Source organism: Pundamilia nyererei, unplaced genomic scaffold, assembly GCF_000239375.1.
Source record: "Pundamilia nyererei isolate P.nyererei 1_Seehausen unplaced genomic scaffold, PunNye1.0 scaffold00020, whole genome shotgun sequence".
Classification (NCBI taxonomy): domain Eukaryota; kingdom Metazoa; phylum Chordata; class Actinopteri; order Cichliformes; family Cichlidae; genus Pundamilia; species Pundamilia nyererei.
The window spans coordinates 2,711,884-2,733,737 of NW_005187421.1; the positions used below are offsets into that span (position 1 = coordinate 2,711,884).

The window sequence follows — 21,854 nt, forward strand, 5'->3', positions numbered from 1 at the left end:
AAGCAAATTGATTCTCAACCCCCTTCCAGTGTATGCAAAGCAGGAATGAATAATGCATGGACATTAGAATCTTATCTTCTGTCCTGACAAACAATGTTGCAATACTTTGAATATTCCATAAAGGTGTGCAAAGGGTCCTTATTAGCGCAGCAGTCAGACAGGTGTCGTTTTCATGGAGAGTCATTCTGCCTTTACTGCTGTTCATTTCCAAGCCACACCATAGTTCTGGATACACTGAGCCAACGGATTTACTTTATGATCGTGCTCAGTTTACGATAGCGCTTAAGGTATTTGCATAGATTTTTATAGCTGCCACTCAGATATTATGTTGGCAATGAAGTGAGAAACTATAACTTTACAGTGTAGTTTTACCCCAAGCTCTGTGACCAGGCTCTATCAGGCTACAACCTACAAGTCACTGAAATAAATGTTCAGTGCTCTGACTCAGATTTATACTGGAGATGCCTGTTATTGCAGCATTATCAGCAGCTGCGCACCAGCCCACTCAGATTAAAAAAAGAAGAAAGAAGAAAAGAATTAAGTATGTTTCATCATATAGCTGCTTTCTACCTGTGCACAGACAGAACACTATCAGCAGTAATAAAATAGATTAGCCATGCTCAGTAAAACTGATTGATTTGTGTTTTTAGTAAGTTCAATATACTATAAAAAATAATGCTTTTCCAATTAGCGTTTATGTTGCATGATTGTGAGCATCAGGGCAAAATACAGTATGCAGCCTGGTGATCGACCTGAAATATATATTTTGGGGAGTCTGGGTTGTCTTCCCAGTTGAATGAACAGGTATCCCCCTCGTTTTGTTTTTCAAAAGTCAACAAGACTTTTTTTTTTTTTTTTTACCTCAAATCTGGATTTTATTAAATGGTGAAAAAGGGTGACTACTGTCACCATGACAATCTTCTACCAATCAAAGCAATTGCAAGGAGCTTTTCAGAGCTAACTCTCCAGTTACACCGGTGTAACTGGCAAGTTAGCAATCAAACCTAACTCCAGCAATCACTTGTCAACCAGTCTGGTTTTACACATTTTTCTCTCTGGTGTGAAAAGAGAGATTCTGTTTTTCTGTGAGGTTGTTTAAATATCTTACTTGTTCAGTTTGAGATGAATTTTATTTAAATATACACTTATTTATACTTATATGTTGATCTCCCCAGTTTTACTGACGCTGACTGAAAACTAGAAGGCCACGCAACATCACCTTGAAATTACTTAGCAAACTAACAAAGTCACATTTAAGCTTAAAGAAAAAAATCTGCTGTAGTAGATCACATGTTACTTGGTTTTACATTGCAAAAAAGATGGATGTAGGTTTTCAGGTTTGAAAAGTAAAGCGCAAATGGAAGTGACTTAAAAGACTCGCAAAAAGACCAGTTGTATAAAGATCAACGTGAAAATGACCCTTGGCTCCCTTGTTCTGTGAACTCTGTAAAAAATGAGAAAGGAGGATGTCCTCATTTACCAACCACTTGATATTCACAAGTCATTACCCAATAAGCGTAAGGTTCCATAGCCAGATCCATCCTTCACTTGTCAGATCCAGCTCCAAAAGATCAAAATACCAATGTCTGATGTCACGTTTGCTACATCTATCTTTTATACTGCCTATGGTTTTAAACCTTTACTCCCTAAACACCAACTAGGAGTAGCACTTGAAGCTCTTTTCTGAATTGAGCGGTTTTTGTCATGTTTCAGGCATGCTTACAGAACAAAACGATGGGTTTGCATCAAATGTTTGTGATTAAATATTTTAATACTAGCTCCCCTTATTGATTCCTCCATAGTTAGAAAGATGTATTTCTATAAAATTAACTACTTCGCTGCTTCTCAACTTGAAGGAATGGCAGTGGATTGGGGTGTTGGCTTTCTGGTCAGTATCTAGAAGAAAGACACTTTATACTACACTAGAGTTACTATCACCTCTCTCTACTGACTATATGATAGATAAGTACATTTACATAGAAATTAGGAGAACTAAATTCTTCAGTCACGCTGTTAAGTCTCTAGAGATGTTGGTCTTTTTATCATCATTTCTTTCTGAGCTGTGGGCCTATCTTGAAAGGATGGAAGTATTTAGGAGAGAGAAACAGGTTTGGACATGAATAGAGTGAAGAAGCACAAGCTGAGTACTACCATGACCTCCAGGTATGTAATGCACGTCAGTAAACCAAGTATTCAATATTGAGTGTTCGGTGAAGAGAGTTGAATTCCTTTGAGCAATCTGATACTGCCCACATGGGATGGAATAAAAAAACAAAAATCTTTTTTGCTTTATATGTATTTCTATCTCACACTGAGATATACACAGGAAAATGAGTATGTTACATGAGAACTTTTACCACTGAAAGTATTGTGGATTTATTTCTGTTTGTTTTCTATATTAATATACTCAGAAATCCTGAGTTGTTGACAAAGACACATTACTTCAGCTGTGCTAAGCATATTGTTTATTGATTGCCTCTGTAACTATTAACATCAATATAGAAGCAATTTCCAGTAAAGCGTCTTAAAAAATAGCTTATCCAAAGATTAATTCTGCACGTGGATAATTATCCGCTGTCACTAAATAGTAACATAAAGTGGCACGCAAGGATAAAAAAAATGAAAAAGTCTAAAAGAGGAGTAAGGCAGGTTGAAAGAAACTCCATCACAGAGTTTATTTACTCACATTAAATATCCTATTTCCTTGTGAGCAGTTAAGTTGGAAACTTGAGAAAAAAAGAATCCTCTAAAACCTAAAAAAGGAAGAGACAGAGCAACTCAACTCTTCAAAGAATGGGGTTCTGTGTTTCTGTGACTTGCCAGAAGGGGTTTCTCTCCCACACATTCATGTATGATGTGGAATCCAGCAGACTAGATGAGACTCTTGCACTTTGTCATTTGCTCCTGTGACTTTTTTTTCTTGGTCTCCTCTAGGAAATGCTTCAAATACAAAGGGCTGATAAGATGAAGGTTGATTATGAATTCTCTCCCTCTGCTAAATGTGTCAAGCCAGCCAAATGTCAGAGGATATTCTGTCAGAGGATATTGAGCTGACTGAAAATGTCAGACAGGGAGGAACCGTGAATAGGAAGGAAACAAAAGACAGAAACTGGTGCACATGTGTTAGTGTGACTCAGATATCACACAGCACCTGTTGTCTTTATGCTGCCTAATGATGGAGATTTGGATTGAACTACTGTTTCTAAGAAGTTGTGACCTGCTTTCTTTTGAACCATTTCCACTTTGAACTCCTTCAATAGTACAACACAGTTGGCAACAATCCGCAGGTCTCAGTGAGTAAACTTTGGCAAGACATCACATATTTCTCGAGGTTTACCACAATCCTAACTTTGTAATGGCCAAAAGAACAGAAACAGGCTGTCAGTTCAAATGTTAATAACAAGTTAGGTCCTTCTCAGATTTCAAAGAAAAACTCAATCAAAGCCTAATTAACTGCATACATAAAACTGTTCAAAAAGAGTTATAAAAAATATGATCTTCTCGAACTATAAAGAAAAGGAAAATATTTAAATTAAGTATTTAAAAAACAAACAAACAAAAAAACTCATGATGTGATATTATAGTATATAGTATATCAGAAATCTGTTCACTATTTTTATTACAAATTATATCAGTAAGGAAGCTGACTAAATATTAACTGATAATTTATGGCAAAGGGGTGGGATTAAATAAGTGTTTACTTCTTCCCACTCCCTTTCAACATGTAAATTAATCAGAACATTTTTTTTGTATGTAATTTGTATAGTATTTTTTCTTTCTTATTTTCTTTTCTAAATGTACTTGTATATTGTTCACATGCTGAAATAAATTACCAATCAATCATATTTCTTTTATGAAGACCAAAGGTTTTACACACGTTAAAAAAAAATTGCTTATGTCCCAGGAAAACCAGAACCATCACAGGTGACCCCGTTCACCACCTTTTTGACCCGTTGCCCTCTGGTCAATAATAATAATAATAATAAATGTTATTTATGAACGCCTTTCAAGTCACCCAAGGACACTTTACAATAGGATAAAACACTTAGTAAAACAATGGCAGAATAAGAACAATAAAATACAAGCACAAGATAAAATGAACAAACAGTGGATTCACAGTGAATATGCAGATTTGAACAGATGAGTTTTGAGTTGGGATTTAAACTGGGGGAGAGAACCAATATTTCTTATTTCAGGGGGCAGAGAGTTCCACAGCCTGGGAGCAGAGCAGCTGAAAGCTCTGCTTCCCATGGTGGTGAGGCGGAAGGAAGGTACAGTAAGCTGGATAGAAGAAGAAGAACGAAGTGACGGGCAGAACAAGTGGTGGTTAACAGGTCAGAAAGGTAAGAAGGAGCGAGGTTATGAATGGCCTTGAAGGTGAGCAGAAGAAGTTTGAAAATTATCTGGAATTTCACAGGGAGCCAGTGAAGTTCCTGAAGAACAGGGGTGATGTGCTGGTAAGAGAGGGTTCTGGTGATAATGCGAGCAGCAGAGTTCTGAACCAGTTTAAGCTTATGGAGGGATTTTTGGGGGAGACCATGCAGATCAGGTCCCACACCTCCAGACTCGTAAACAGGTTCTTCCCCTTGGCCATGCAGACTTTCAATAAACACTATCCCTGACAACCCACCCCTGCCCACCCACCTCAATAATCTAAGCCATGGTCTGAGAACCCTCATCACTCAGACCCCTCACACACAGACTCTATTCAGACTACGTTTTTGCTTTGCACTCATTGTTCTCTAATGTGTGCCTTTCTCCTATTTTTGTATATATTTCTTTTGTTTTGTATACATCCCTCTTGATTGCATATATTTCTCCTATTTGCCATTTATTCCTGCTGTCTACTATTTATTTTTTATTCCAGCACAGTTGTATGTGTACTCGTTGTAAGTGTGCAAGGACAAATAATCGGCTATTCTATACTTTTATGCTATTAAAAGGAGAATAAAGAAGAAATGAGCATCAGTATCAATGAAATATGAGTATACACATTAATTATGTCGTGGCATCTGAGAGATTTTTTTTCCCAGGGTTTCAATTTACTCTCTGTTTTCTCATAATACTCATAATTACTGCACTACTTTCCAAATCAATTAACTAACAACTGGGTAAAAAGAACGCCATTGTAAACATTGTCGTAATGTTTACACACTAGGACAATATGAACCATCAACTTTAAAATATAGTTTTTTTTAAAGACAAGAGCTATTATTTAGTATTGACTAAAACTGCAAATTTAAAAATACATTTCTGTCACATCTGATATATATTTTACTGAACAATGTAAACAGACGATGGGAGTAACAAAACTGTATCCTCACCAAAGGCTGTGTAGAACTCCTCTTTTGTAAGGTGCTCATCATCGTTCACGTCGTTGTACTTCAGCAAGTCAAACAATGTGCATTCAGAGATGTCCTTGGATAGACCTTCTTGCTTGATGACCTTCAATGAGAATACATCAATCGTTGGTTAAAGAAGGTTAAGAGCATTTTTTTTAATTCTGTTTGTGTGTGTCTGTTGGTTTTTTTCAGTACTGTTCCAGAAATTATAATAAAACAAAACCTCTATGCAATTAATGTTGCCACTAAACAAATCAGCCAGATGTTGACTAATAACATTTTTCTTTTCCACCAAAGGATTTGATGTCTCTTAAAGTAAACCACAGCAGTGATGGCACTGCTTATTCAGTCTACAGTGAGTAATCAGCACAGTTAAACCTACACAGAGAAGTGTAGGTTTAACACATATCTGTGTAGGTTTAAACTTGCTTTCTGCTCTAAGCCCACCAGACATGTATATCCTAATAAGCTGAACACAGTAGAGGGACAGATGTCCAGTTGCCTTTAAGTCCATTTTAAGTGGGATGAGGCAAACAAAGGCTAATATGGATTGTCTGTGTAGGTTCTCAATCATCCAGGTCATGGTAATTTAAGAAGCTTGGAAAGAAAAGCGACTGGACCTCTTTAAGTGTCTTAAAGACGTTTCATCCGAGAAGCTTCTTCAGTTCTAAGACCAAATGGTGGAGAGTCCCAGGTATTTAAACCCTAGTGCGAGTTGTCCCTTAAGATGGTTGTTGACCCGCTATTGATCATGTGCCTCATCACATGAGCCAAGGACATCAGCAGAGGTCCGGGTGAAACATTGCGAGACCTTGTCTCACCCTATCATGTGACCTACTGAGATCAAGTGATGCAAGATGTGAGTAGGTGGTAAGATCATTATAGATCTTTTGTCCACTGATGCAAAAAAAATTTGTTTACTGATGCAAAAAAAATTTGTTTACCCCAGGTTTAAATCTAAGAAACAATAGGTGTTGCTTGGATTACACATGTCATTACAAAATGAAAATTTGAGTACCATATATCTAATTGCCAAGAAAACGGTTTCACTAAAACTGGAATGCACTGGCTGAAATGCAAAGTCGAAACCATCGGGTACTATCTCAGGTCAATTAAGTTTTTTACGTTAACCTTATTTGCATCTACTCTTTGACAAGTTGTGTGGCTAGCATTGTCACCTCACAGTAACAAGATGATGGGTTTGAATCCACCTCTGTGCTGGAATGATGACGTGACCAGCGTGTAATTATGCGCAAAAAAGGAAGTAATGGCCCAGATATCAACTATATTCTCCAATTCTCCACTCACTATACCGAAGCCCAAACATAGGATTGTGAAGGCCAATATTGATATTTTGGTGATTTGAAAATTTTGCGCATTTTAAAATTTTGCTAACATTTCTTATACGTAGTTATTTATTTAGTGATTTACACTGGCCAAATCTGCTTAGATCATGTAGTTTTTATGCTTGCTGTGTTTCAAACATGTGTGTTGCCAAAAGCGAAGTTGCAAAGTGCCCTCTGCTGGAAAAACTACGCAATGTCAGGCCATTTCCCCCATCTTGTTTACTCAGACAAAGCCAGTTAACAATTGAAAGTTTAAATTTGAAAAACAAATACAATGGTTTTAGTATTTGTAGAACCGTACAGTCACAAAACTACAAAATAGTAGACAGTTTTGTTAATCATTGGCTTTTCAGATTAATATTTAAAAGTACTACAGTACCTTCAGGTAGAGTGTCAGTCTATGAAGGCTGTGGTCATGTTCAGTAACATTTGCATTGTAGCCAAACTGAAAGTCAATGAAGTTCTGTCACAACAGTGGATGAACAGGTCCAAAATACTGCAGTTTATGTCATCATCCTGATAAAAACATGATCCTATTCCACACCTTCTGCATGGCCCTGGCAGTAAAACATCCATCATACTAGATCAGCTGTCAAAATGCTGATCACAAGGGACGGCTTTATACATCATGCATTGTCCATCGGATCAGTGCACTTCCCTTTCCCAGATGACTTGCCCAAAATTTAAGAATTACCTGTGATGCTATGTGAGCTACACCTAACTTTAATTTGAATGTTGAATCACTGAAAAAAAAGAATTCAATGTACAAATTTTCTATTTTCATTCTTTTCATTCTTGGGCTTAGAAATTTTTTTTAAAAAGAAGATGATTTTAACTCAAAAACAGTCTTTACTCATTGCTCCTTTCTTTGCTTGCTTTTTGGTCTCTTCATCACCTGGAGTGATGTGGCATTTAAGAGACTTTTATGCATTGGAATTGCAGGCTTTGATGCATAAACTCCATTTCTGTTTCTACAGTGTTTTTCCAGTGACTCCTCTGGAGAAAAAGAGAACAACAAAGCAGTAACATATCCTGCACATGTTCAGTGGACCATGTGAGCTAAATGATCTGAGGCAAATCATCGATAGGTTAACCAGATATATGTGTATTGAGATTGCAGCTTCTGCCTGTTTTAAATTGAACCTTAATTTACAAAGCCAATGGAACATTGGCTGGTTACCCAGACAGAACATATGTCTTACAATTAGCAGTTACACTGAGTTTTCTTTTTTTTTTTTTTTTTACTTACACGGAACCTATTCTTGCAATACAGACATTATGTACCATAACTATACGGTTCCTGCTAGAAAGGTTGTTCAGCTGGGATGCTTAAGTTAACCCCCTGTTGCGCCTCCAGGCTTGCAATACACTGGTGGAAACCTTGCTGTATGTGAACATTTTCCAGCATTCCAGACGTGCTTTCATCTCCTTCACTCTCGACTCTGCTCTTCCCTCATAACCATAACAATTTACACATCATCTCCCTTACAATTTCAAAAGTTTTAAAGTTGCATCTGCCTCCTCTTTATCCACCTTTACTATTTTTTTACACAAACAAAATAAGATTCTGTGTTATTCATGTGAAAAGAGGGTAGTCGTAAACCATGCATGAATCTGCAAAGAAAAAACAAAAAGAAAACCTTTTGTATTGTCAAGAGGATGAATTAGGTACTGCAGTACAAAACAATACTGCAGGACTCATACTAGGATGTGTGACTTATGAAGCAAGATCTTCAGTGACTGTGCTATGAATGTTTCAAAAGATTTGCAAATTCGTTACATCTATTTTTTATATCTATTTTAGCCCCCCAAAATCCCAAAAGAGGGATCAGAAGTCACCTGTTCGCACTCCTCTTAATTTGAATTCAGCTCTTTTAGAAATATTTGCAGACCTGATAACAACTCAGACTAGACTTCTGCAGAGATTTAAAAGAGCAATTTTCCATTAGTTAGAACCTTGAGATTTGTACTATATTTAAAAGTTTATAGATGCAAGTTGAAAAAAAAACTTACATAATGTTTCTTCTTACAGCAAATTCTACAGCATCTTTTATCATGCTTTTTGTAGACAATAAACGGTATATCAGGATCAACACTGGACAAGAAGCAGTGTTTTATTTTTTTTTTCTAGTAAAAGATAAATCTTCAAATATTATCTTTGGTACAATGATAGATACGATGAATGCATGAAGAAAAAATATGTTTTGATTTGCCATTTTAAAAGGGCACTCTAGACTAAAAGGGCAGGAACAATTGCTCCCTGTGTCACTTCATGTGCACACTCTAGCACATTGAGTAAGTCCAAGTGAGGGATTTCTGTCCTAGAATTTCAAATGAGATCAGAGAATGCTCCAATTATAAAGGGTGCTTTAGGCCATGCGGGTGGCAGCCATAATTTTGTAATTTTAAACTGATGAAAAATGTGTGAATTGCTTATGTAGTTCTTTTTGAAGGTTTGTTCAGGCCAAATTTGATTTGCATTAATCTCTTCTTTCAAAATTATAATTTCTTAATAAGATAGAACTCAGTGCCAGCTCAAGCAGATGAGGTTAAGAAAACATGCACGGCCCTGCCAGTACAAGTTAAGAGAGTCATAACCTTACTGTGTAACTTACATCATTTAAGTTGAGTTATGAATTACTCTGAAAAAAAATTCTGAAGAACTACTCAATAAAGCAGAGAATCCATTTGAAAACAAATTATTAATTTGGTATAGGAGCCATGATGGTGAAGCGCTATTAACCCATGAGAGCCTTTGTTTGTTAACTGACTGATTAGATGGAGAAACCTATTTCGAAGCGATATTTGTCCTGCTGTCATTATGTAGTTATTCTGATGTGAATTAAATTAATCAGAAACATTTTTATGCCTGTAAAGTAAACATGTAAATAGTCTTCACTTACTACAGGCAAACAAAGATACAGTTTGGACTGTTGCATTGATGGATTTTTTTGGACAATATTTTCTCCAAGGTAAATAACAAAACAAATGAAAAAAAGTTTCTTGGTTAACTACTGCATGCATACCCCAAAGTCAGGTAGGCTCATGAAAAAAAGCATATCTGTATGAACAAAAAAATAATAAATTCAGTTGAAACCCCCATAAGGGCCACCTGCAATTCACTGATATTTCAATTTCTGCCCTTCCCAAAAGCGCTCCCTTCTCTCCATTTTCCTGTGAATGAGGTTTATGTGGCTGGCTCTGCATGAAATATGCCAAATTTCCCATATATGTAAACAACAAAAATGGGAGGAGGGCTAAAAACAGACTTGGAGGAATCCCTGAAAACAGTTCCTCCATTTGGACGTATATTATTAGCCTGCATGATTCAAAACACCTGGTGGGGGTATCAACTCTGCAGAGGAAAAGATTACATCTCATTTACAAACAGGGTTAAAAACCAGGCCAAAGTAATATTCAATAGGTTGAAAGGGCATATTCAAATTAACACTTGGGGTATATTGGCAATGTTTTTCCATAAAACCCAGTCCAACACGGTCTAAGGAGCTTGGAAGGAAAAGCGTCTCTTTAAGTTGCTTGAAGATGTTTCACCTATCAACGAGAAGCTTCTTCAGCTCTAAGGTCAAATGGTAGAGAGTCCCAGATTGAAGTCCTAGGGGAGCGTCCCCCAAGAGGGTCATGAACCCCCTGGGGGGATGACTGAGAACCTTCACAGACATACCAGTCCAACATAGTTTGTTGACTATGTATTTTATTCACCGAGCATTGATTTCTCTCAAGCTGGCAAGGAGTACCATTTAATGTTAAAACATGTAAAAATATGTAAATAATATGAAAATATCACTATTTTGTGGCCATATGCCATAAACCTCCTGTGCTAAAATATTGATCTAATGAGTCAGAGGAAAGGGCACTGACAAAGCTTACCAAGGTGACCTCTGTACACGCAGGATTTCCTACTGGATCAGCAGGAAGATAACAGAAGAAAAGAAACTGATATGATGGTTTTGAAAACCACTGCGGGTTGCTTACCCCTTCAATTATTCAAATAAGCTCTATATTAACTCAATCCCGGGGTACTGGGAGACTTTATTTGATATGCACAGAATATCTTCCTTCCTTACGGCAGCCACAAAAAGGTCTTTTTTACAACATCCCTCTTGGTAGTGCTGGTCAAAGGCTGTAGCCTCCCTTAAGCTTCATGGCTCCTTTGACCCACATTGCTTTTCAAAAGATTTACCTTGAGCGATGCACAACAGCTACCAGAGGGAAGGGTAAAAGGAGTAAAACGGACACAATTCTGGCACACATGAAAGAGGACAGTTTAAACACCTGAGCGCACAGATGGTTTGTTCACTTTTTATCCCCCTTTGATGAGATATTTAAATGAAATGGCTCTCAAGTTTTGACAGACATGACAGATACTGTGAAGTCTCTTGAAATGGGAAGCAAATCTTTTTATTCTGTACTTAAATGATGCTTTAAAAAATACCTTAAGACCAGTGTTAGCTTGTGAGTCGAGGTTAAGCAGTATGTTACCTTCATGCCAAACACACACTAATACCACATTCATTTTTGAAAGGGGGAATATGTAGTGGCATAGTCAAGCTCATTTTTACTCCCATATTCTTACCTGTGAGAGCTCGCTGGCATCTATTTGACCGTTATTGTCTGTATCAAAGCGTTTGAACATGACATCAACCAGTTGCTTCTTGGCCACCATGCTGTCCTTGTGTTTACCATGGCTGGCAGGCCCCATGTATCGTTTCTCATGCAAATCCAGAATCTTGTTTTTCAGCCGTCGGTAGTCGCTCAGTCTACAGTTATCATCTGGGGGGGGAAAAGAAAAGGCAAACTGGTTGGATGATGGAGAGTTTATTTATTTATTTGTAGTAAAAAATGCAATAAGAGCTAAGGGGAAAGTACATGTTTATTTTATCCGATAACATGTTTCATAAATATCTAAATTATTCCCAAGTGCAGAACAAAGCACAATTAAAAACATTGAACTTATTATTTGTAACAATGGATGTAGTGTTTTCACATTTTTAGCCAATTAGTATCCAAGCAAGGTAGAATCCCCCTGAAGATTCACATTATTAAACATTAGCTCTTGTTTATATTCAGCAAAACCCAAATCTGTACAGGTCTCTGACTGTCTTCCTCATAATAACAAACGCTAAAGATTGTTTTCCCGAGGGGAGCACAAAGTGTGACAGACACGCTGCCTTCACTGCCTCAAACTAAGAAAGCGGGAGCCTCTTCAACACAAAGAAACTGATGAACAAATCCATCACACAGGTGTCAAACACTAACCCTGACAGCAACAGAAAACACGTTGGTTTTGTATTTACAATCCACCATCAAAGGCTCCAGATCAAAGACGTAAACTACATGAAAGATTCAGCAGAGTAGAGTGGAGCCAAAGAGAAAAATAAGGACTAAAACTAGAGGTTGACACATGTCAAATCAGCTTCTCCTTGCTAAATCTGGAAGTCTCTCTCTACTAATAACAGTTATATTAGCTGATGTCAACAAGCACATGGGAAAAACGTTGCTGTTCACTGGGAAGTCTTTTAAGTCTCTGGAGAGGACGCTGACATCTATACCACATCTTACTGCGTGATCAACATGGGACAAGTATGGAATAATAGCTTCGTTGCAGAATCTCATGTGAGACAAATGATCTTTGTTGGGGATGATCAAGCAGGAATGATTTAGTGAGTCTGGTAATGAGAATTTCACACAGTAGAACTGGGTTCTCACCGAAAGCTGATGACTAGCTAAGTAGAATCAGAGTGACCCCAGAAACCAATGACATGTCATTATGAGATACCTGGGATCTCATTTTTGTACTGTAAATGTCTTCAAGCATTCCTTTATAGAAACAAATTGAGCAATCAGTGAGCATTTAAATGAGATGCTTGATGTAATCCCGACGCTCGCCATCATTTGGATATGACAGCCTTGAAGAAGTTCTCCTTAAACTCTGCCAGGGAAATAAACTGGCTTTCACCGAAACTATCATTTTCATCTCAGTTCTCTGTAACCTTGTAAAGTCCCCAAGGCGTAAAAACTCTATTCTTCACATTCATATAATGTTTATTATTATCATGAAGAAAGTATAAAAATTAAGTATAAAAATATGGTAGCGTAAAGATTCAGTGTAAACAACAATGTACGAAAAGAAAAAAAAAAAAAAAAAAAAAAAAAAAAAAAAACAATGTACAACCGACACTTAACTTATTAGAAATGATATACTGAGATTTGCAGTTTTCTGTGATAGCTGTTATTCTCTTGGTGGAAAAAGTGAAGAAATACCTTTATCTATGAATGAAAAGAGAAAAGCAAATAACAAGAAACACGACAAATATAGATTCTTCCATACAAGCTTGTTAGATAAGATTTTCTCTTTAATACAGATGTCAATATCATGGACAACAGGTGCTATTTGGATACTAGCGCTCTCCTTTTCAAATTTAAAAACTGCCACATTCTCTGCGCTGCAATGAAAAGGAAAAGTTAACGCCATTAGTGTCTGATCATTGCTATTCCATGCAGGGCAGAAGGGTTCAAGTGAATGTTTGATGAGTGTAAAATTGATGCGAATCGCATGCGATGACCTTTACAGTTACCAACTCCAACCACGAATGTTTACTGTGGGAGATATTGGATCAACATATTGAAGATCATGCTCTCTGCTGTAGTTATGAATATTAAAAAAACTGAAAAACAAGGTTTATATTTTGTAGGAACAGTTTGGTCCCAAGACGCATAAAAAAACACATCTACCGTAGATGCTTGTGGACATATTTCACTTTAAAGATTTTTTTTCCCTGTAATCTATGTGTTGTGTTTTAAGACGGTCTCTTTTGTTTTGTTTATCCAAAGACATTGTCAACAGTGTAATTCTACTCCTATAAATGCTTTATTTTCTGATGACCTGGTGTACCAAAATTAGGAAATCATGACCTAGCCAGGTGGAGAAAATTAGGTAAGAGAAAGAAGCACTGTCACATTGTCTCTCAGTGATGGTCTGGCTTCTATAACTATCAAACTGAGGTGTTGACAGATGTTTGAGCTGCACACTCAGTCAGAAGCACTCTGTAACTAGCAGGGTGTGAACAAAAACAGTGGTGGCTGCTAAGGACTTTCTAGCAGCCGCAGCAGGTAACAAAACAACAGGAAGCTCTTTTCAATGACAAAATTTGCTTTGGCTGTCAAAATAGTGATAATGGCTGGTGAATTCTAGGGAATCAAAAAAGTAACTTGCCCTCCAAAGTGTACCAACTGCAGAATGCTGCACCTCTTGGAGCAGGTTCTGCTTTAACAAGCATCAGTGGCAGAGAAGCTGCCCTGGTCACAGATGGCTGGTAAAATGAATAAAAGATAAATGGCTGCTGGCATACCCTCGGCTAAGGTCAGCTACATAAAAGAAGCATGAACTATCACATGCATGCAGGTCCACACGTGGATGTAAATGAAACTACTTATAGACAAACTGCTACCCAAAAACATGCATTTAAACACTCCAACATATCCAAACAGTACTTGTCTACACAGGGGAGTTTAAGCAATAATTTGGCAATGGCGACTATAATCTGTCAAATTAACTATGCCAACATGCCTTAGTCAAAACAGTACTTCAGGGAACAAGTAAAAACTCAGCAAAAAGCTGTTGTGTTATTCAGTCCAATCCACTTTGTCAAACTAAGATCTACTGAATGCTGAAAGAATAACTCTCTGTTTCGTGAAATCCAAAGTTTCCTGTAAATATGGAAATGTCTCAGGCACAGAAGTGGTTTTTGAGCTCAAAGGGATGCATCAATGGGGTCTGCTTTTCCTGTGCAATTGCTGGGGTTATCCTAAAAAAAAAGAAAAGAAAAGAAAAAAAGAAAAGAAAAAAAAGAAAAAAAAACATTTCCCATTAAAACTTTGATCATTAAATTGATCATCACTAACTGATGAGTTCTCAGTTCCAACATTGTCTTGTTAATTGAATCTTCTGCCTTTTTTCAGTCTTACTGTAGACAAAGACACAGGAAATCAGGATGGGTTATAAAACTGTGCAAACCTCGTCTGGACTCAAAATTACTTGTAATGGAAGAACAAGGGAAGAACAGAGGTGCTTGCTTTGTTTTGTTTTGGGTTTTTTTGTTTTGTTTTTGATGGAGGATCATGTTAGATATCAGTAAAAGGCTTAAAATGGAGTTCTACTGTTCCATCAACATTACAATCTTATTTACAGTAATGATAATGATGTTAAATAATCCTTTAACCTTATCCTTTTATTTTTGGTAGGAGAGCAGGCTGCTTCAGTAGGAAGTTTAAGACCCTGACCATAACAGCAAGCATGCCTCCAATGACTTCCATGCCTTGGGAGACCAACACGATAGCCACAGGGTAACTGACAGAGAGCCAACAGTCAACTGATACCGATTACTGTGAAAGTGGAGAGGCTGCAAGACTCAGAGAAATCCAGGGACAAGGACAGCTGCAGGCAACTAATAATCCTTCAACAGGTTCAACTATGAAACCCCGAGAGCTTCCTCTAGATTGATCTTACTGACCGAAGATTCTCTTTTGGTCATCTTGTGTGCGGCTGTAAACGGTGAGTCTGAGCATTTATAGCAGGGCAAATGGGTGTGCTTGATTTATAACACAACACTGTCAGCAGGCAAAGCAATGGGCAAAAAGGCAGAGTACATTCTGGACAAATACGTAATCAATCACAACACACAGAGAAAGGCAGCCATATACTCTCAGATTCACACCTTCGCCTATTTAGAATCACCAGTTAAACTAACATGCATATCTCTGGACTGTGGGAGGCAGCCAGAGCCCACGCAGGTACAGGGAGAACATGCAAATTCCACTAAATGGTCCATCTAGCTGTTACACAAGTATAGCTACTCGTGTGCATGGATAAGATGACACAAACAAAGGGACAAGGTTCAAGCAAAAGCTTAATGTGGTGTGCAAGCTTCCTGCCAGTTCAGAGTTATTCCAGCTGGTGCTGGTAATGGTCAAGTGACCTGTGCCAACAAAAAGAGCAAAGAAACAGCAAATATAAAAGAGGTAAACAACAGAGTATTGTACAATAGCTTCAAGACGAAGACCTCGAGGACACAGAGAGAGCAATTCTTGCAATAGTATCACATTAACCGAAGTTACGTTTGTTTACTAGGCGACTCACACCAAGGCCTTTAAACGATTGAGCCTTACCTACTGAATAGCAATGGCATCTTAAATGCTAAGTGTTAAAGATGAGCTGGAATGTAGTTTCATCTGTTCTTCTTATCTGTTTTATGTAAGTGGTATCGATGGACATTTTGCATTTGTGCAGCAAAAGTGATGGATGGTGATGAATAGTGATCAAACAACAAAATCTTTATGTCTAACTGCTTTATGCAGCCGACAGCTTTTTCTACATTTAGTGACATTCACAAACAAACTGAACAGCCAGTTACAGCCTTAGAAAGAACATCTAAAATTTTAACTAATGTTTCACACTGGGTTCTCCACGTGTTTGTTTTGATTTTAGTGCTTTATAATTTCATCTTCCCTTGTCCCCAGTGCAAGCTTAACTGTACCTTTCATTCACAGTCTCCTTATTAAGAACACACCCTGAAAACAACATATGATTAGTAAATAATATATTCAGGGACATGGAAAAGTGTTGTAATACATGCAAAACTAAATATTATCCATGGATGGAATACATGACAGTTTTCATGGACAGAGTTGCAGAGAAAGCAACAATTTAGTGAGAGTGACAAAAAAAATGTAGCTTTTCACAGTGACTATTCATCTGTGTGCAATTGGTTAATAAGTGGCTTTTAGTCAAAATGTAGGCCATCCAGGTATTCATGGAAGCCAGTGTTAATTTTTGATAATTTGGCAATACCACGTGAAGGAAGACGCCCTTTTACTGTTTGCTGTTGACTCAATGACCCGGAGATTAGTGTATCCAAAGAACAACAACAAAACCCTACATTCAAACCATACAAAAGTGCCATTCTCATGGGTATAACAGCATGCAAGCACAGGGAAATGGTGGTACACTCTGTGGTGAGCAAATGTAATGAAGCATGAAGGCTAAAAGCAAAAAAAGTAGTTTCTGTTTTAAAGAACATTTCCACATACAGATGACGTCAGTGTAGAAAACTTAAATATTGTACAGGTGAAAAACGTCTGCTTTCTAAGCACCTGAGAGGCACACTACTGTGCACAAGAAATTAAGAGTCTCAAACGTGTATTGTGCCAAACAGCATGGAGAAGCAGCTGCTGCATTAGCAACCAATATAAGTCCAGCTGGCACTAATGAAAAGTTACTTTTCGAGCTGAAAATACACACTAATCCTTTGCCGAACATGCAGTAGACTCAGAGAAAGAAAACAGAAATTCTACATGCTCTCCACAGAGACCGTAAAAGTGACTGAACCCCCCTCGCTACCTCAACCTGCCCCTTTAAAAGCCCTACTGTTTTATTTATAAAAAGAAAAAGGCGGCTCAGCGGAATAGCTAGAGTCAACTCCACTGAAACTGTCCCATCTTTGCCCGACTAAGCCTGCCCCCCACCAACCATCTCTTGCAGCTTTTCCATCTCCGTCTCCAGAGCCCTGGGTACTGCCGCTGCTCACAATACATCAAGACAGCACAGCATGACAACTGGGCTAACCAAATCAGAGGTCACTGATTGCAATCTTTAAGAGCAACTGGAGGTGTCAGTGCCGCAACACCTGACTGAATCTGAAATGGATATCTGGGCAGTAGAGCTGCAACCCCTCAAAGCTGCTCTGGCCAGGTCGATATGAATGCAAAACACTCACAGCAGACTTCAGGCACAGAGAAGAGACTCCTGCTAATATCTCGGAGTTCAAAATAAAAGATTTCAGTCACACTGAGGCTTTTTGCATCCATACTGAAAAGTAAAGAAATACAAAACTGAAGTTCATTCCTGCCCTTGGAAACAGCAAGTTGAAACAAAGTCACACCGTAAGGTCCTTTTGTTAGATATTCTTGATCTTTTAATCACACTCCATGATCTTTATTAGCAGATTGAGTTTACCCAGCTGCCATGGAGCTGCTTTTCTTTTGTTATATGTGCCTATATGATTTGCTGCTCACATTGTGTACTGAAATTTTGTTTTCATGCTGTACTAAAAACCAATTCCATCTGTGGTCACATGGCAATTAAAGTAAAGAACAAATCTGGAAACAAGCCAGTCCAATTTCTACAGGGAATGGGTCTCTAAATTGTTAGACTTATGTCAAAGTGGCTGCTAGAGTTGATGAACAGATTTCTTGTGTTTGGCCCGATGGCTGAATGTTTTACAGTATCCAATAACATCTGTACAAAGAACAGGATTGATCTATTGAATTATCCTTTGGAGATAATGATTGGTTTGTTGTTTAATTATTAAAACCAGAAGCTAGTGAGAAAAAACCCACAAGCTTTCTGTTGAAGTCAATTATAGGAGCATTTTCTTATCAGTCACCTCTATTGATATTTTATTAAGTTCAGGCAATTAAAATAACTTAACAAATAACAAAAGGAAAACCGGAAAAAGTCTTGGTAAAAGACATGATATGTATTTGTTCAAATACATATCATGTAAAATTTGTTTCAAACCATTCACAGTCATCTGAAAACTAATGATTACTGATATATTTGTCAGCTACACACACACACACACACACACACACCATTTGGTTGGGATTAATAGACTACATATAAAATATGGAAGTAGGTTCTGGGTATGCAATGTAAAGTCAGTCCACAAGTACCATAAACCTGTTTTCTTGCTAATGGCCAGGGGCAGAGTGCTCAGTTTGTAAAACAAACTGCTAGTTGTACAGAAGAATATAGAAAAATAGCCCTTGGCTGCTTTGCTCTGTGACCTCAGTAAAGGCTTCTCTTATGGCTTAATAGGGTAAGTAGAATTTTGTAAATTATGGCTACGATTACAGTCATAAAGGACGATTATCACAGTCATTTGCTAATGAGCATGAAGTGTTCTGCAGTTTCTGGGCCACACACACACCCTTCGAAAGCTGAGATTCAAAGCACCGAGATTTTTGATACCAAAAACACTCACCCCGAGGATGAGCATTTTTGCTGATATGACTTCATAACCCATGGGTGCCATCCCATTTTTGTACTGTCTACATGCTTAAAGACATAAAAGAAACAACCAAGTAATTGTGTTTATAGCTAATATATCAGTATATTAAAACAGTCACCAAAGGTGAACTCTGATGTCTTATATACCAAAAACCCACACTAGCCCCCTCCATGAGATGTTTTGCAAAAAATAAAAATAACAAAATGATAATAAAAATAATAAATAAGTAATTCCAACTCTGTCTTTACCAAATAACAATTGTGTATTTTTCATATAGAGGACAACTTCTATACAAAAGTTTCTTTGGAAACCTCACTTTGTTTCTTTACCACTTAGTAACTTTCTGAGCCTTTAGTAACAGCACAAGACAGATCCCCCCCTTTCATTCAGTCTCTGTCACTACTGTTTCCTCCCCAGATGCAGGTGTAATCCTCTCCTTCCAATCTTTCATCAAGACTGCTGCTCTTCCTCACGTCTTAATCTTTGATGTATTACCACCCCACCCCTCCTCTCTTACCTTGAATGGAATCATTATCATCTAGGAGACTTTACTCAAACATTACTCCATCCACCCAACTTAGCCTTACTGCTTTCCTTTTTTTTCACTCGACTGACAGAATCCCCAGGAGGTGTTCAGAGCTTCAATTCCCCTATTAAAAAAAAGCCCAACTTCTGTGCCATCTGCTACTATATACTCCAGTACACCCACACCTGAACACTCTGACTTTACTGGCCTTTTGTTCTAGCACTGCTGGATCTTGGCCATGATGGCTTTGTGGCATGTTCTGATGGATTATCTTAATTATTAATTTCAGTGAATGTGAAACATGTGACTCATCTTGACTCCTGCATTGTATAAAGCATTACAGGTTGGAGCGCCAATTTAATTAATCCAATACATGTATAAGTGAGAGACTGTAAATGGAAACTGGTCAAAAATGAATAAAGAATAAGTATAATTTAAATACTTTGAAATTGTTGGTTATTGTAGGTCTTTTTTTGTTGGAGGGGGGAGGGGGGGGGGCAAAAGAAACAGGCCTTTCTTTTCCCAAAAGAAATGTAGGTTGGCTTAGACTAATCTTCCAGACTGAGATGAAGCTAGACTGAAATACAAGACAAAGAAAAGAACGAGAAGAGAAGGAGATTGTGAGAACAGGAAGGCTTTGTTTTCCTCTCAAATATGATCCCAGAAGGCTTGATTACACAGAGCTTACTCCTTCAGTGGCAGGTCTTGTTGATGACATGATAGAAGGCAGTGACCCAGGGGCTGAATACACCTTGGCCAAGACATCAAATCAACACTGCTGCAGGTCTATATTTGGTCTACTGCAGACAGGCTGAGGAATATCATTTCTTCACAGTTGGGCCACAGTTTGATCAGCGAGCTTGAACAAGAATAGAAATATTTCTCAGATGTATAGCTGATGCATAAATGATGTCAATACCTGAGTTAATAATGTTAGACTGAAACCCAGTGGTGGAAGCAAAGAAATAAGGAGTAACCTCAGTAACATTTACAGTTTAAAATAGTCAGAAAGGCTTTTGGTGTTGCGAGGTTAACTATGTAGCCCCAAGTCAAGAATGATTTGGAATAGATGGGTAGATGTGTGCTGGTGTGAAAAGCCTTCTATTTGCTTCTATTTACCCTTTAGGCATGCTGACCTTACTTCAGTGGCTTTCTGCTTCAGAAAAAAGTGATCCCTGTGAGTGTCAACTACTCCAATCAGAGTTATCATATTATAAGATGAAGATGATAAATCCTTACATAACACAAACTATGACATTAAAATGCAACACTGTTGCAAATAAGGTGACTGCACCACATTAAATAATCTAGTCTAAAGGTATAGAGCTGTAAACACTAAACATTACTATCCCATAGCATAATAAAGAAGATGTGGACATTCCATTAATTTGTAGTAAGATCAAGTAAAATTATTTTGTTGACTGGGCAGGTATTTTTGGTCTGTGTTGTAGTACTGTAGCTGCGATTCCAGCAGTTTAAAGGAAACCTAGCAGCACATTATAATTTATCCGCTTCACCCGATGAATACATGCACATTCCTGTTACAATGTGATGCACTGTTTGTGCTTCATTCAGTTGTTTAAGATACGTCTTAACAACTTGCACATATCAAATATATCATCCCAGCAAATCATCTATATTGCACTTAAAACATGCTGCAACAAAAAAAACTAAATAAAAAAACAGTGAAAACATGGTGCTTCCATGCTGAACACAAGAGAGTTTTGATGTACTTAAGAGTACACCCTCTGTGTTGTCGTGCAGTATCCTAGTAGGTGGGGTTAATTAGTACAACTGGGAGGACCTGGCCAGTGTCCCTGGAGGACTTAACAGGTGTCTGTATCAGCTCTTTCTCCATCGACCCAGGACCATGTTTTTGATTTGGTTGACTACAGCCAGATTATTTTAGGTTTTACACTACACAACATCACAGAATTAACATTCATTCATCTAAATACTGACACACTGACAATGACTGACACACCTCACAAAGTTAATTATGATTTTTTTTGGGTTTTTTTGGTTAATAAATTGTGGTTCAAGTTGTGCATCTCCCATTACTGGCATGGCTCATAACTCATCGACCCTCCAACACTGTTTTCAGTATTTTTCCTAATTGTACTGTCATGAATGTTTACACTTAACATGCTAACTGAGGACTGCAGAGTCTGAGATGTAGCTCTCAGAGTTTCTGCTTTTTCTCTGAGCATTGCACGGTCTGACCTTGGGGTGAATCTGCTGGGATTCGGACCTGTGATGGCATGCCACACATGGTAAGCTCCACACCTCACCACCCGTTGATTCACTTTAGTTTAATTTACAGTCACTACTTTAAAATATTCTATTTATTGTTCAATATCGTTTCTTTATTAAATGTATTCATTTTTCCATTGCAACCTTGCAACCTTGCAAGGTCAAAGTTCTCCATCCATCCATCCATTTTCATCCGCTTTGTCCGGGGCCGGGTCGCGGGGGCAGCAGCCTAAGCAAAGAGGCCCAGACCTCCCTCTCCCCAGCCACCTCCTCCAGCTTATCCGGGGGAATACCAAGG

At 37.9% G+C, this 21,854-nt stretch overlaps 1 protein-coding gene across 3 annotated transcripts in view; it reads right to left on the minus strand.

Moving 5' to 3' along the window:
• The window catches only part of fstl5 (follistatin-like 5), a 190,816-nt gene that overhangs the window by 78,596 nt on the left and 90,366 nt on the right, over nt 1-21,854 (minus strand). For all 3 annotated transcript variants that reach the window (XM_005726504.1, XM_005726503.1, XM_013909182.1), the window contains exons 5-6: nt 11,283-11,479; nt 5,325-5,445 (exon numbers count right to left, since the gene is read on the minus strand). In XM_005726504.1, coding sequence (XP_005726561.1) covers nt 5,325-5,445; nt 11,283-11,479 — 318 coding nt within the window. The remainder of the gene's footprint in view (nt 1-5,324; nt 5,446-11,282; nt 11,480-21,854) is intronic.